The following is a 13,888-nucleotide window of genomic DNA, read 5'->3' as shown; positions in this document are numbered from 1 at the left end:
ACTTCAATATTTCTTCTTGTACACTTTGAAATTCTATGAAAGTACGCAACCCAATGGCTTCAAAATCCTTGAACAATAATAATCACAAAGAACATTTTATTCCCCCGTGGACAAGATTGCAGAACAAACAATTTGAGAAGGCATTGGTCTTGTTTGATGAACACACCCCAGATCGGTGGCAAAATATAGCCAAAGAAGTTGGCAATAAATCGGTGGAGGAAGTGGAGAGACACTATGCAATTCTTTTAGAAGATCTTGGTAGAATAGAGTCAGGGCGTGTTCCAATTCCCGATTATAAGTTCTCAGAAAACATGAATGATCATGCAGAGAGGTATTTACTAATTACTAGTACTGCTTTTAATTAAGATGTAACAAAATGAATTTCAATTCTGCCTACTCTTTTTCTTTTGTTTCTTCTCTCATGCAAGCATTGCAATATGATTCCATTTCCATACCTTTCTCTTGGCTATTTTTTTTGTTTATTTATTCATATTCTTTTGGCTCTTACATTCATTAATTTACATGTTAATATGGGTGGAAAACATGTCGCATTCTCTACTACAGAATTTTAACTTAAATAACATTAAATGTTAAGTGATTTAGGCTTGGTTAAATAAGTATTTATATATAGAAGAAAAAAAAATGAAATAAGGCATAAGTTAATTAGTAAAACTCTTACATTTTAGTTTTTTCAAAAGTTGATTTTAACCTCTCAAGAGAATTATTTTTCATTTTTATTTTTATTTTTGTGTTTATAAAAAAAGTTATCCAAATATAACTTTATTCTTATACTATAAATTGAAATGCTTAATTATTTATCTTCTCTTTCAAATATATATTTCATATACTATTTTTATAATTATCTCAACCATCTCAAACTAAGAATAAATCATTAGTTTTATTAATTAAAATTTATCACATCAATTAAAATTAAAATTTGATTTTATTTCGAACAAGATCATGTTTTAAAGTGGTGAGTGAAATTTAATTTTTAATTAATATGATAAATTTTAATTAGTAGGACATCAAGTGAAACAAAGTGGAACCGATGATTTGGTTCCCTCAAACTATCATCTTTTTTAATTTTGATTTTCTTTAACATTTCAATCTTACAATAACATGGGAGGGAGGATGTGTTTTTTCAGTAAAACTCAAACCAAGTAGCACTAAAATGTAATCAATAGTATTAATAAAACCGTCCAGCAACCATTTACTTCCACGTGTCACCCCTAACTCCTTTGCCACGTGTTATTGTTTTCTGTCCTAGGGTCCCAGTTACTTTTACTTTTATGTACTCTACTGTCTTCTGTTTTATCACCCTGCAAATACAGCAAAAAAAACACTTTTTTTTTTTGTCACTTCCAACTAGCTTTGGTACAACCTTATTTAAAAAAAAAATTAAAAAAATACAAATTAATCAACAATTTTTTTTGTTACTTTTCTCTGTTACTCTCACTTTCTATTTTTATTTTTTAAAAACCCTGCAACTGCAGGGGTCCCATTCTAGTTTATCAAAATTAATTATAATGCAATTTATGATACATTTTTTTTTCTCTTTTAATTATGCAGGCATCCCAAGTATTTTAATTTGAATTGAATGCTCTAAGCAATTCAATTTCAAATATCTTTTTGTAGGACGTACATGGAGGCAAATTTGTCGGATATAAGAAGGGATGGTGCAGGAGTAAACATTTTTTTAACAAGTCAGCCATTTTTTCTAATTAATAAACATTTTCATTTTCTTTAATCAATTTCATTTCTCTATTATCTTTCGTTTGTGATAAAGCCAGCTTGGGAACCTTGGTAACTTGCAATTCAACATTGCATGTTTTTTTTTCTTCATAATCGACTCGATAAGGACTTTCTCCTTCTCATGGCAAAATAATACTTCATACTATATAATAAATATTAACAGTAAATTTTCTCGAGAAAAAAAAATGTTTTCTTCATCGCATTCAATATTACAAATTGGAAACAATTTATCCCAGTAATTAACATTGTTTAATTTAATACTATTGATAATTTTATCATTGTCGAGTATTTGTATTCACAAAAAAAAAATGGTTAATTATTTTTTCCCACTAATTTATTATTTAGATTCAATTTAATTTTTTTAATTTTTTTATTCAATTTAGTTCTTTAATTTTTAAAATTAATTTTTTTTTTATAAAATATATATTTTGTAACAATTTAAAACCATTTAATGAAAATTTTAAACTGCCACAAAATATAATTTCTTATAAATTAAACTGAAAGATCAAATTAAATCGATTTAAAAAAATCAAAAAATCAAATTAAATAAAAAAACTAAAGATCAAATTAAATCTAAAAAATAAATTAGAAGACTAAAACAATAATTTAAAAAAATAGTAAAGTTTGTATTATGTAAAGTGGATCACAATTTGAACTTTCTTCAATAAAAAAACACTTTAATGATCTTAAAAAGAATTAAAATCAAGGATTTCAATACAAGTAAATCACCAATTTAAAGCCTAAAATCGCTTCTAAAAAAATTAATGCCAAAATTGCATGACACTAAATTTAGTTATTAAAATTTGTAAATTAATTACCATTAATCAAGCCCAATAGTCCCCTTGGTCTAACACGACACGAACCCATGAACTTCAATTTCTTAAAATTTTAATAATTTCAACGGGGTGCAACCCCAACTAGATAAGGATCAACTTGGGAAGAGTTTGTTCCATACAAATTCCCTTAGTTTGCTCATACGAATTAACTTTTACACTATTTGATGTAAACACTGCATGGGGCCATATAAAATATTTTCTCCTATTCAATATAATATAATTTATCCACAACACTAAATTAGCAGTAAATAATACACATTTACATAGCGGTAGGTGACTCAGTGAGAATAGATAATATAAAAAAGAGGAATCTTTGGAAAAGGATTAGCAAAACCAGGAGTAGCACACCATGAAAGCCAAAAGAGCAAATAATGTCTTCAAATCCACATCTCCTGGAACAAAGATTATCTTTGGTGTGCTTGAATTTGTGTTATCCCTAGAGTGGAAGCATATATAGCAATTTCCTCAGGACAACACAAAGATGCCACCAAAAATGGAGCTCAAGCTGCTGGTTCAGTGAATTCCAAAGATAAAGTCATTCATGAACCTTATGTGGTAATGACTAATGAACAAACACATCAGTAAAAACATGGATAGTTAAGATTGATGCAATGAAAGAAATTTGTGATAACTGATGATGACTAAGTTAATTTTAAAAAAAAATGCAAAACTTTCATGATATTCGGGTTCCGGAAAACATTTAGAAATCTCACCTTTTTGCTCAGAACTCATGACCAAATTGATTCCATTTCAACTCCGAAGTCAAACTACTTCTTTAGAAAGTACATTCCATCCCGAAGTTCTAACTTCTCCTCAGAAACTAGACCAGACAAAAAGCTTTGTAGTTGCTGGAGTGACTTGTCATATGGGGGATCGGCAATGCAAAACATCTGCAACAATACAATCATGTAACCAATCTAACTGATTGGTCTATCTGTGTCCAAACATTTATATAGGTGATTAGGTGTAAAAAAAATTCAGGGGGTACAAGACAAGCCATTCTTACCTTGAGAGTATTGTGAATTCGATCTAATGCCATGCTACCAAAGTTTGTGAGCATCCCCAGGATAAATTTCTGCCATGAAGCTACACCAGTTAGATATCTTTAATCATATGCATTGCACACTCCCTTGTGTTTAAATACCTCAAGATGCATTAATGAATAAATTGTACAGCCCAAAACCATCATCATTTGCAAGAAAACGATTTGTGCATATTGGCAAAACTAGGAATAACAGGCTGATGATGACAAAGAACTGCATTTATTTACTCAGGGAACATCCATTCTCTATAGTGTTCCTTCATTAAATAGATTTCCCAGCCCCCATGTGAATGAAAGCCATTAAGAATTGCTACAAGATATATTACCCATCAAAGATTAAAATTTTAAATAACATACATTGCAAGAATTCTCAAGTCTTGGAAGTTATTTTTTTTATTAGTATTGATTAACTAAAAATATGGAAGCAAGTCACAAGTATCAACTAACCATTACTTTATCTCACATACCTCATATACAGTCATTTCCTTACGAAGTTGATTTTCCACCGATGCCACAGATCTCTCTTCCTCCTCTTCACCTCCTAGAAGTTCCTGAGCACAACCAGTACTAGCTCCATTCTTACTTGTCTCAGCCATGTTTTCCACAATGGTGTATACATGGTCAGAGGAATCTGCCCCTTGCGACTCTGCAATGATTCCCTGTGTACAAAAAAACAGTGAGTAGTTACTTTCAACTTCACTTCTAAACTACAGACTTGCAGTTTTAAACAAGAAAATTCACAGCCATGAAAGTTATACTCAATTGAACAGCAAGTCATGTCATCGAAATATTAGAATCATCATAGATAAATGAACGTGATTGTTGAAGTAAACTAAACGAATTTTTTTTGCTATGAAAAAGCCATCATAAGTTAGATAACTCAAGATAATAATAATAATAATAATATTTGTCTACACCTACTAAATATAATCATGCAGCAAAATAGTGATACCAAAAAGAACACTAAGAAAATTTGTAGAAGTGGCCCATCAGACCTACCTTGCTTATCCAGAAATTTATTCTCCGATTTAAAACATCTGCAGGTATCCCAATAGCAGCTGCAAGGTTTTTAGAGGTCCAACTGAAAGAAGAAATATAATATAATATTATTATACAATCAAAAAACAGACTAAAGGTATGCATGGATTGCTGAGGATACCTTGGTTGATCTTGAAATTTCATAATGATAGATGCATGAACAGGCGCTACTGTGAATTGTATTTCCCTATCTTGAAACTGCAACTCCAGCTAAACCATTGAAAATGATAATATTAGGAAAAAAATATAGAGGTAAAACAGTAAAAGGTGAGAAAGTGTCAACATTATTCATCAAATTCAAAAACTGTCAAATATCTGCAGACGGCTAAGAGCAACTAACCTTGATGGTTCCAAGACTTTTTTTCCACTGCAGCTTACGGGGAGTTTTGATTTCATTAAATCTCTTTGCATAATCAGATAGGAGCTGGTCAACAGGCTCAGGCAGGTTAAGGGGCTCATCCTGTAATTCTCTTCAAAGTTAATATAGTACAGAGACAGTTTTGCAGGACAACAATGAAATCATTAAAAATCTGTTCTGGTCCAACAATTCATTATGATATCATATTGTGCTTGGTTTATGCTTCAAGTTGAAAATGAATCAAAACAAAAACAGAAGAGAAAGGCAGAGCTTTCTAGAAAAGAAAACTGTTATAAAAAATGTAAAGCAAATATCACTAGTTAGAAGAAAATCTCAATGAGATTATATTAAAACTGAAATGGAATATCACAAAACTCTGAAATTGTTTAAGCTGCTTGAAAAGACCCAATCAACACTAAAAACCTGATTTGATTGATGTGTTTTTATTTTCTACTTTACCTTTTAGAAAGAAAAATTCAAATATTTTGCTGCAAAAAATATTGCATATGCATGTGAGGAGTACATTTACCTTTGGAGAATACAAATTTGCCTCCCACATAATGATGACAACAATGAAAAATGAGTGACAATAGCAAGAAAGGTAGGGACAGGAAAAAGAAAGTTTGCTCAATTTTGGGATTATATTTGCTTAAGATAAGGCGAGGAAAAATTATGTAAAATGATTTGGATTTACGAGCTAAAATATTAAGGAACAAGAGAATAAAAAGAACCATGGGACCAATATAACTCCTGCCTCTCAAGTTGTAGAAGTGATTCTTAAATAGAAATTAATAGAAAGAAGTAATTAGATACTGCTAGATAATGAAGAGTACACATATAATAGTAATAATAATAATTGCACTGAAGAATAATTATTGCTACTTTTTCTGAGAAGCCTTATTGCTGAACCTAAATATAAAATATAACCTGAGTAGTGAGGAATAGATACTGTATCATAACAATCATTTATTTGCTCATTCACCAAAATTCAAAGAACCAATAAAAGAATCTTGTCTGCAAACCTGTATTGGAGGCCAGAAATTAGAAGATATGATAGTAGCAGAAATTGCATCCATGGATATTGCATTGTCTCCCACTTCAACACCTGAGGGTGCATCACCAATTTATTTGTTAAAAAGACTTAAAACATAAATAGTAGCTAAAATTGTTGTTGGCAATAATCACAAATATGGGAAATATGAACTTGGAAATTACTTGTCTGAGATGGCTGATTTATGGTAGCTTTAATGTTACTGTTGGTTCTCTTTGAGCCAATTAGATCATTGAGCATAATCTCACATTTCTGTAGGCTGCTCTCTCCAAAGTGTATCTGCAAAAATAAAAGAATTAAACAAATGTTTAGATTGCAATACAAAATCAAGAATGAATACACACAAAATAATAATAATATTATAATAAAATATTAACTCCATACCCATCAAATAAAAAGGCTTAATGAGTTTTTATTTGAATAAATACCTTGAGGAGTTCTAGAGTACGTATCTCTGAATCAATATCGTAATCTGATTTATTTAGAAGTTTCTCGGCAAGCATAGTTCGATATTCATGAACTAATTGATCTTTTGAACCAATTATGCTAACAATCATCCCAAGTATGTCAACCTTCCTTTGGTTTCTGCTTCCCTTTAATGGATCTGCTTCCACAGGGTCAGGTTGCCATCTGCTCGGAAAAGCCCAATTAAAAGAAACATCAGTTTATAATATGTCAGGCAGACCAAATCAGAAAGAACAATTAAAAACAGCTGATCATCCAGAATAAAACTATACCGCATGGCATTGATCCATGCTTGCCTATCATCAGTGTTAAAATCATCATCAACACCAGCATTCTCTTGAATCTCTTCATCTCTGTTCAACTCTTCAAGAAGGCTATCTCCAGGATTTCCAGATGAACTTGAATGTGCACCAGTCCCATCTGTCATCATGGTTACTATGCACTTTATGGTATCTCTCCTTCCTCTTAGATAATCCCTTATGGGTTCACCAACTGCCTCAAGAAAAACACCTGCAGGGTCTATTGTCCTAAGTGCTTTAATAGTTGAAACATATTGGTGTAATATATCATTGGTTGACGCGCCTGCAGTAAGCAAGCGATAACGCAGTGCTGAAATAAATGATTCCACCAGCTTTGAATGTTGTCCAGTGTATTCAAGACACAATTTTAAGTCTTCAATTGCCGGAGAGCTTCCAATATTGGTAGAGAGAAAGGAAAATAAATTATCAGAAGATGTCACATGAACAAATGAGCCACAATCTAGCAAAGAATTAATTTGTTATGACATGTCAAATGGCACTAGTGTTTAATGTTGGAGTTTAAAAGTTATTCAAAACCAAGGTTAAAGCATGCAAGTGTAACAAGAAAGAGGTGATAATTCAAATTCAAGCTTCATTGTTCAGACAAACAGAAACAACATTTCCAGAAGAACATGTTAAAGCCTAGAATAATTGTCATTCTCTCTGCTATTGCTGGAAGCTATAACCAGTGAACATGTTTCAGTCAAGGGTGCTAATCTAGCCCTTCAATTTGCTAAGACATAAAAGAGGGTAATTAATTTTCTAATAGAAAACTCAGAAGAAAAACAGAGAATTAAAAACAAAGTACCTCTCAGGATAATCAACAATTATCTCGAATAATTTGGCTATTCTTAAATCTTGTAGTGTTTCATATGCAAAATATTCCAGCCGCAACTTCCACCTTACAAGCCCTTCAGAGGGAGTATCAATTCCAGGACAGCATGAAGATGGCTGTGGTGCCAAAGGTGATTTCAGACCTGATGAAGTACTCTCATAACTAACGACATCACCAAGATAGACAAGAAGTGCATGAAGAAACTGAAGAGGAACAGCCTGAATGATTCCAGTTATCAGTGTACTGTGTTAGAATTATGAAAGCATACATTTATTTTTCTAAATAGGCTACTATGGGCAGAAATTATATTTTAGATATAGTGCCACAGTGACTGTCCAATTTTCAGAAATAAATAAAACTAGGATCTAGTTTTAAATTCTTCCATTAACAACTTTGGAACTCGTATGCACTATAGAGATACTTTTCACCTACTAGACTTATTGCATATGATCATTGATATTTTTTATACAGCATGTAATTAAAATTGTTCCTGTGAAAACAAATGATTGGCCAAAGCAAAGCATCCTAAAAAATCTTATTAACGGAATCCATACAATATATGTAAATGAATTTAATATATCTCCTGAGGAAAGAATCATAGTTATGTAAGAATTGAAATGCAACAAGACTAACAAAGTAAAAAATGCTATTAAGAAAACAAGTGAAGTGAAACTTGTATGTGGTATAAAATTTTGACACGACTGGATACTTGGAAATGTTTTTGGGGGTTGGTCATCATTTGATCAACCAGTGACCAGTCTCTTTTAAGATGATAAATTGTTCATTGCTAACTGAATAATGAGAAGTACCAAAACATTAATTGTTACAATATGATAGAAATACACATTTGAAGTATAATGAGTCAAAATTATGTTTCACCATGATATTAAAAACAGCAATTGAATTTTAAAACATAATAGGATTGGCAAAAGAACAAATTACTGCAGTTAATTTGCATTCATGCCACAGTGAGATGTACTTCTCTATGCACAACAAACCTGTATCCAGCTTTTAATAGATTGTAAAACAGAACTCCGAAAATCATCACCAGCTACATCATGTACTTTTGCCTGTCATTCAGATGAGAGAAAAACAAATGTCATCCAAAGATTAGATTCGCAAAGAGACACATAAATGCAACAAAATTGGGAGAGCAAAATAGGCAAAAAAGAGATTGAGGACAACTGGAAAAGCCAGGATTTTGAATTTAACAAACATGCTCACCTTCAGTAGTAAAAATATAGCAGAAGCATAAGCATCTTCAGCCATGGAAGTAAATCCAAGATTCCTAAGATCAAGAACAACTTTTCCAATGTTCTTCACAAGTCTACTGTTTTCCGAGAACCTATGGTCGCTATAGCACTCATCAACATCCATTTCACCAACTTTGTTGCATATTTTTCCTTTTTCATCTAAATTCATGCCATCTTTATTTTGAGATGCATCATCACAGAACTCTCCATCCATAATTGCACTTACCTCCTCCAGTTTTCTTTTAAAATACCAATGCAGTATAACTGATAGCACCAGCAAACGGGGGAAAACATGCAAGGCCAAAAAAGTAAGGATGTAGTAAGCTCCTCAAGAAAAAACATCAAATAAGAGAAATTAACGCCAACAGGAACGAAAGACAGTAACTGTATTCATAATAAGCAAAACTTTCAAGCAACTAGATATTTTTACAAAGGGAAAAAGAGGAGGATTTGGTTCCTCTAAAGTGAGCAACTCACTTCTGAGGGTAAATTAACAAATCCGAATTGTTGATGGGTCAATGTAGCGTGCACATGATTAACAAATCATGGATATGCTGGACTATCAACAGTTGATTTTTTCATCAACAACAGAGATTACTTAATTTACATGTACATAGTCAAATCCAATGGTGAAAATACTGCATTAAGAACAGACCTATGTTAACCGATACATTAGAGCTAACCACAACAAACTTGGATGTAGAATTGCACTTATGGTGAAAACCAAGAGATTTGTCTACAAAATTCTATAACCAAAGCAATAAATTCACTTATTGCAAGCTCTCATCTTAACCTAACAAAAGACAATAAACTGCATACAAACCAGGGAAATGCCGAGAAAGCGAAGCCATAAGTACAGAAGAGACAATCCATTGATACTTGGAGGTAAGGTAATTCCTGTCTCCTTCAAAACCATGCTTATCCTCTGACACCTGGTCCTTGTAAGATTGCAAAGCATGCACCAACATCAACAGACACTTCTCCTGATATTGTTTCTCCAAAGTAATCTCTTCCAAAGCATTATACAACACACTCTGAATCTCATCCTCATCAATCTGCTTAAACCGTTCACAACACAACCAAAACAATCACCACAACATAAAGTGAGAAAAGGAAAGTCATGTAAGGTTGAAAAACACTCACATCAAGGTCATCATTCTTGTTCAAACCCGCAACATGAAAATAAGGATCAAAATGGCGCCAAAATCTCGATGCCCCATTTCGTTCAAACGTCTCCTGCGACCAAAAAACACCATAAATTTTCGGACTTTGCAGCACTATTAGGGAAATAAAATTGTGGGGTACCTCTAGGAGTCGAAAAAAATGGTCTTGAACGAGGGAACGGAGGCGGTGCTTGCAGAGAGTGTGAACGTGAGAAACGAAGTCGGAAGCGACGGAGAGATCGCCGTTACCGGCGAGAAGGGATTGCGTAGCGTTGCAAAAGTCATTGTAGCTGTCGAGGATTTCGTGCACCGAATCGTCAGTGAGAGAATCCAAAATTGCAGGGTTGAAAAAACACGGGTTTGGTTCCTCCATGGCCTTTGGAATTATGAGTCAATGAACTCAACTAAAAGAATACTCAGTGCAGTAGAAGGTAATTTGGGCGCCAGATTGGATTTTCGTAAAAACGCTACACCACTTTCGTTGGAGCGACAACAAAGGTCTTCGAGCAACAATGGTTGTTCAGGTTCTAAGCATTTCACATTTTTTTAGGCTAAACTATATGTTTGCTCCTCAAATTTATTTATTTTTTAAATTCACCATTTATGTTTTAAAATAATTTCTAGATAAATTTTTTAGTTACATATTTGTTTTTGGGTTACTTTTAATTCAAACGGCATTAAACTTGTGTTATTGGTAAAGGCAGCTCCTTTGACTTTCATGATGGTGCGATATTTGGCATGAGTTTATTATGTGGTTCCACAATCAGAGAGAGGTTATAACTCTAGACAGGGTTCATGTCAAAGAAATTTAGTCTTGTTAGCATCATTTAGAGTGAACTTCGCCATTGTGACCAACAGGATGGTGTTACCACTATTGCATTCCACAATGAAGAAAGCTACGATTGACTCGTGGGTGACACATGCTTAACATTGTTTGGGTTTAATCTAACAAAAGGAAAAACGTGTTTCTAAAAAATTCTTTTGGGACTATTTTAAGACTTTTAAAATACAAGGGATCAATTGAAAACCAAAAACTAAGTTAGGAAATCAAGCAGGTATTTTTGCATTTTTTTAATTTATTTGACCAATTGATTCCTATGTAAATATTGTACTCACTCATCAAAATACATATATATATATATATATATATATATATATATATATATATATATGTCTCAAGTAGCTTATCATGTATAAGCCGCTGAATAATGGAATATCATTTTTTTTTTCACCTTTCTTTCTTTTCACTTAAAAAAAATTGTGCAAAGCAAAGGTTGTGCACCTAATTTTACTTTTTAGGTTTAATTATTTATTTAGTTCTTATAGTTTTTAAATTTATCTATTTTAGTCCTTAAAGTTAATAAGTAGATTTTTTTTAATCCTTTAAATTTACATTTTAATTCTCAAAAGATATCTACCGTTAAAATTTTTTATCTTAAATAATTTAAACAATGATATATAATTAAATGAAAATGTAAAATTATTTTATACCAGTGCATAAACATTAAACTCTTTCTTTAATTACAAAATAAATAAATATGCATATTTTTTAAAAAATCTAAGTTAACAACTTACTAACTAACTAATATATATGATCTTCAGTCAAAAAAACTACATAATATATATGATCTTGACCAACTTCACATACATTTTACTTACATTTATTTTTTCATGAGTTGAACATCATACATCATTTACTAATAATTATATATGCATGTTGTAGTAGAAAAAAAAAATTGAGATCGATAATCCACCTGGAGATATCACTTGAGGATGCTAATAAAAGTTAAAGCAAGTGAGTATAACATAAAAGGTCTCATTGATTGATGCTAATCAAAGGAAATCTCTCAATGATTTTGTTGAAGGTCCTAAAGATGCAAAAGGGAAAGGAAAAATTGATTATGAAGGTCAATCTAACGATGAGAGATCTCTCACTAGTTCGATTGAAGGTTCATCTAGGGTTGGAGATGCAAAAGGATCTCTGAAGGTCAATCTAGACATGGAGATGCAATTGAGAATGATGCCATTACTAAAGGTCAATTTTATGCAATAGAGGATATTGATGATAGTGATGAAGATGATACTGAAGGTCAATTTGTTTGTGTGATATGTTTTGACTTAAAACTTGATTGGATTGAAATGGGTCCATGTGACCACCAATTTTGCACACAGTGTGTAGCCCGACATGTGTGGTATGCAATAACACAAGACAACATCAATGTTGTGTGCCAACAACCTGGTCGGTTGTTAGAGTTAGAGCCAGAAGACCTTCAAACCCTTGTCCCATGGGATTTTATACAAAGATGAGAATAAGCTAGAACTAATAGTTTGATTCTTGGGTCAAGGAAGCCTTAAAAAAAGTTGGATCCAAAGGTTCTAAGCTTGGTTACCAAAAACAATCAATCTTTGTGACAAATTTGTTTTTGTTATTTAAGTAAACTCAAATCCTTATAAATGTTTGCTAAAATAGCAATTGCAACAACTATTTTAGTTTCTTTATCCAAATGTACTAAAAATAAGAAAAACACTTTTCAAAATGGTTTTGTAGGAAAAACAAACTTTGGCAATCACATAGACAAACACTCCTCATCCTCCGCATCACTCTCATTCCTCATGAAATAGTCTATTCATGAAGTATGTTATGCTCTTTTGACCATAGATTTGAACAACAATCTAAACACTGCAATCAATTATTATTTCATTTCCTTTTCCTCATCACTGACAAGAGAATTAGAAATAATACGAGTTCTTATAACAAAAAACCCTAATAAACTTTCATATCTTCCAACATTATAAATGTTTCCCCCAAAGAAAAAGATGGTTGACATTAAAATTAATTAAAATAATCATTAACATACAAGATTAATTTGTCTCATATCCGACATCATCTTTAGAAATATTTCCTATATTGACATTGATAATTAATACCATCACTATCATTGACATTATTACCACCTTAGCCACCTCCATTACCACCATCATCAATATTGTAGTTGTCATTGTTGTCATCATTGTTATTAATGTCATCATCGTCATTGTTACTATCACTATCATTATCGTGGTCGTCCCCATCAACACCACCACCACTATCACTACATTGTTGTCACTTTCACCATTGTTATTACCATCACAAAAAAACATTTTTAAATTAATTTTAATAGGATATAAAACTTTCAAAATGAGTTTTTTTAAAACTAATCACATTTTTATAAAACTAGGTTTAAAATTTTCTAAAACTAAAACTAAAATGTGATTATTATTTTTAAAAAAATTAATTTCAAATTTTTAATCCACTCCAAAGGGGGACTAATAGAGTAATAGTTTTTGTAAATTAGGATTCAAAAGTCAAAACCAAACCAATAGTATTCGATTATGGATTTGGAACTGATTGGACTTAATTTTTACAACTTTAAGTGATTGTAACAAATATTTGATGAACAAAGAACTAAAATTGTCCACCCAATATCCGTTCTAACAAATACAATTTTCCTGGCTTCCTTTCTTTGTAAATTAAAGAGGCACTGATCTAAACATGCAGATTAATTTAAATGGCATATTCAGATCAAACAACGAAAGCTAAATATTATGAGCGTATCTCCAGCCATTGCAAATCGAATGCGAAGCGGCGCATACACGAACCTGAAGGCAAATGCAATTTTGTTCTTTCAAACTCTTACTCGCTCTGAATAGATGGTGTATTTTTTCTGAATAGAGAAGTGAGTTTGGTAATATAAAACTGAGAGCACCTCATCCTATTTATAGAGTCTGTCCATCATAGAGCTCAACCAACTTGTTA

The 13,888-nt window shown here is 32.0% G+C and overlaps 2 protein-coding genes across 5 annotated transcripts; one reads left to right on the top strand and one right to left on the bottom strand.

The window, feature by feature from the left end:
- The first annotated feature begins 53 nt into the window (after positions 1-53).
- Positions 54-3,173, top strand: LOC114381756 (protein RADIALIS-like 4). The gene is made up of 2 exons (XM_028340976.1): positions 54-331; positions 3,029-3,173. Exons 1-2 carry the CDS (start codon positions 54-56, stop codon positions 3,171-3,173), a joined length of 423 nt encoding a protein of 140 aa, XP_028196777.1.
- Positions 2,675-10,661, bottom strand: LOC114382802 (anaphase-promoting complex subunit 2-like). 4 transcript variants are annotated; one of them, XM_028342421.1, is made up of 17 exons: positions 10,235-10,659; positions 10,073-10,165; positions 9,753-9,984; positions 8,901-9,193; positions 8,675-8,746; positions 7,650-7,894; positions 6,815-7,231; positions 6,506-6,707; positions 6,242-6,356; positions 6,049-6,131; positions 5,009-5,128; positions 4,790-4,878; positions 4,630-4,711; positions 4,098-4,289; positions 3,595-3,663; positions 3,302-3,478; positions 2,675-3,150 (listed from the first exon to the last, which is right to left on the bottom strand). In XM_028342421.1, the coding sequence occupies exons 1-16, from the start codon at positions 10,463-10,465 to the stop codon at positions 3,356-3,358; spliced, it is 2,658 nt and encodes an 885-aa protein (XP_028198222.1). In that variant the 5' UTR covers positions 10,466-10,659; the 3' UTR covers positions 2,675-3,150; positions 3,302-3,355. The 4 variants fall into 4 exon arrangements, with proteins under 4 accessions (XP_028198222.1, XP_028198220.1, XP_028198221.1 ...); XM_028342419.1 differs by having other exon boundaries at positions 2,675-3,096; positions 10,235-10,658; XM_028342420.1 differs by having other exon boundaries at positions 2,675-3,093; positions 10,235-10,658.
- Positions 10,662-13,888: the final 3,227 nt, after the last annotated feature.

This window comes from Glycine soja, chromosome 13 (assembly GCF_004193775.1).
Source record: "Glycine soja cultivar W05 chromosome 13, ASM419377v2, whole genome shotgun sequence".
NCBI classification, from domain to species: domain Eukaryota; kingdom Viridiplantae; phylum Streptophyta; class Magnoliopsida; order Fabales; family Fabaceae; genus Glycine; species Glycine soja.
Note: the sequence above shows the minus strand (reverse complement) of the source record. Positions and strands in the feature narration are given on the sequence as shown.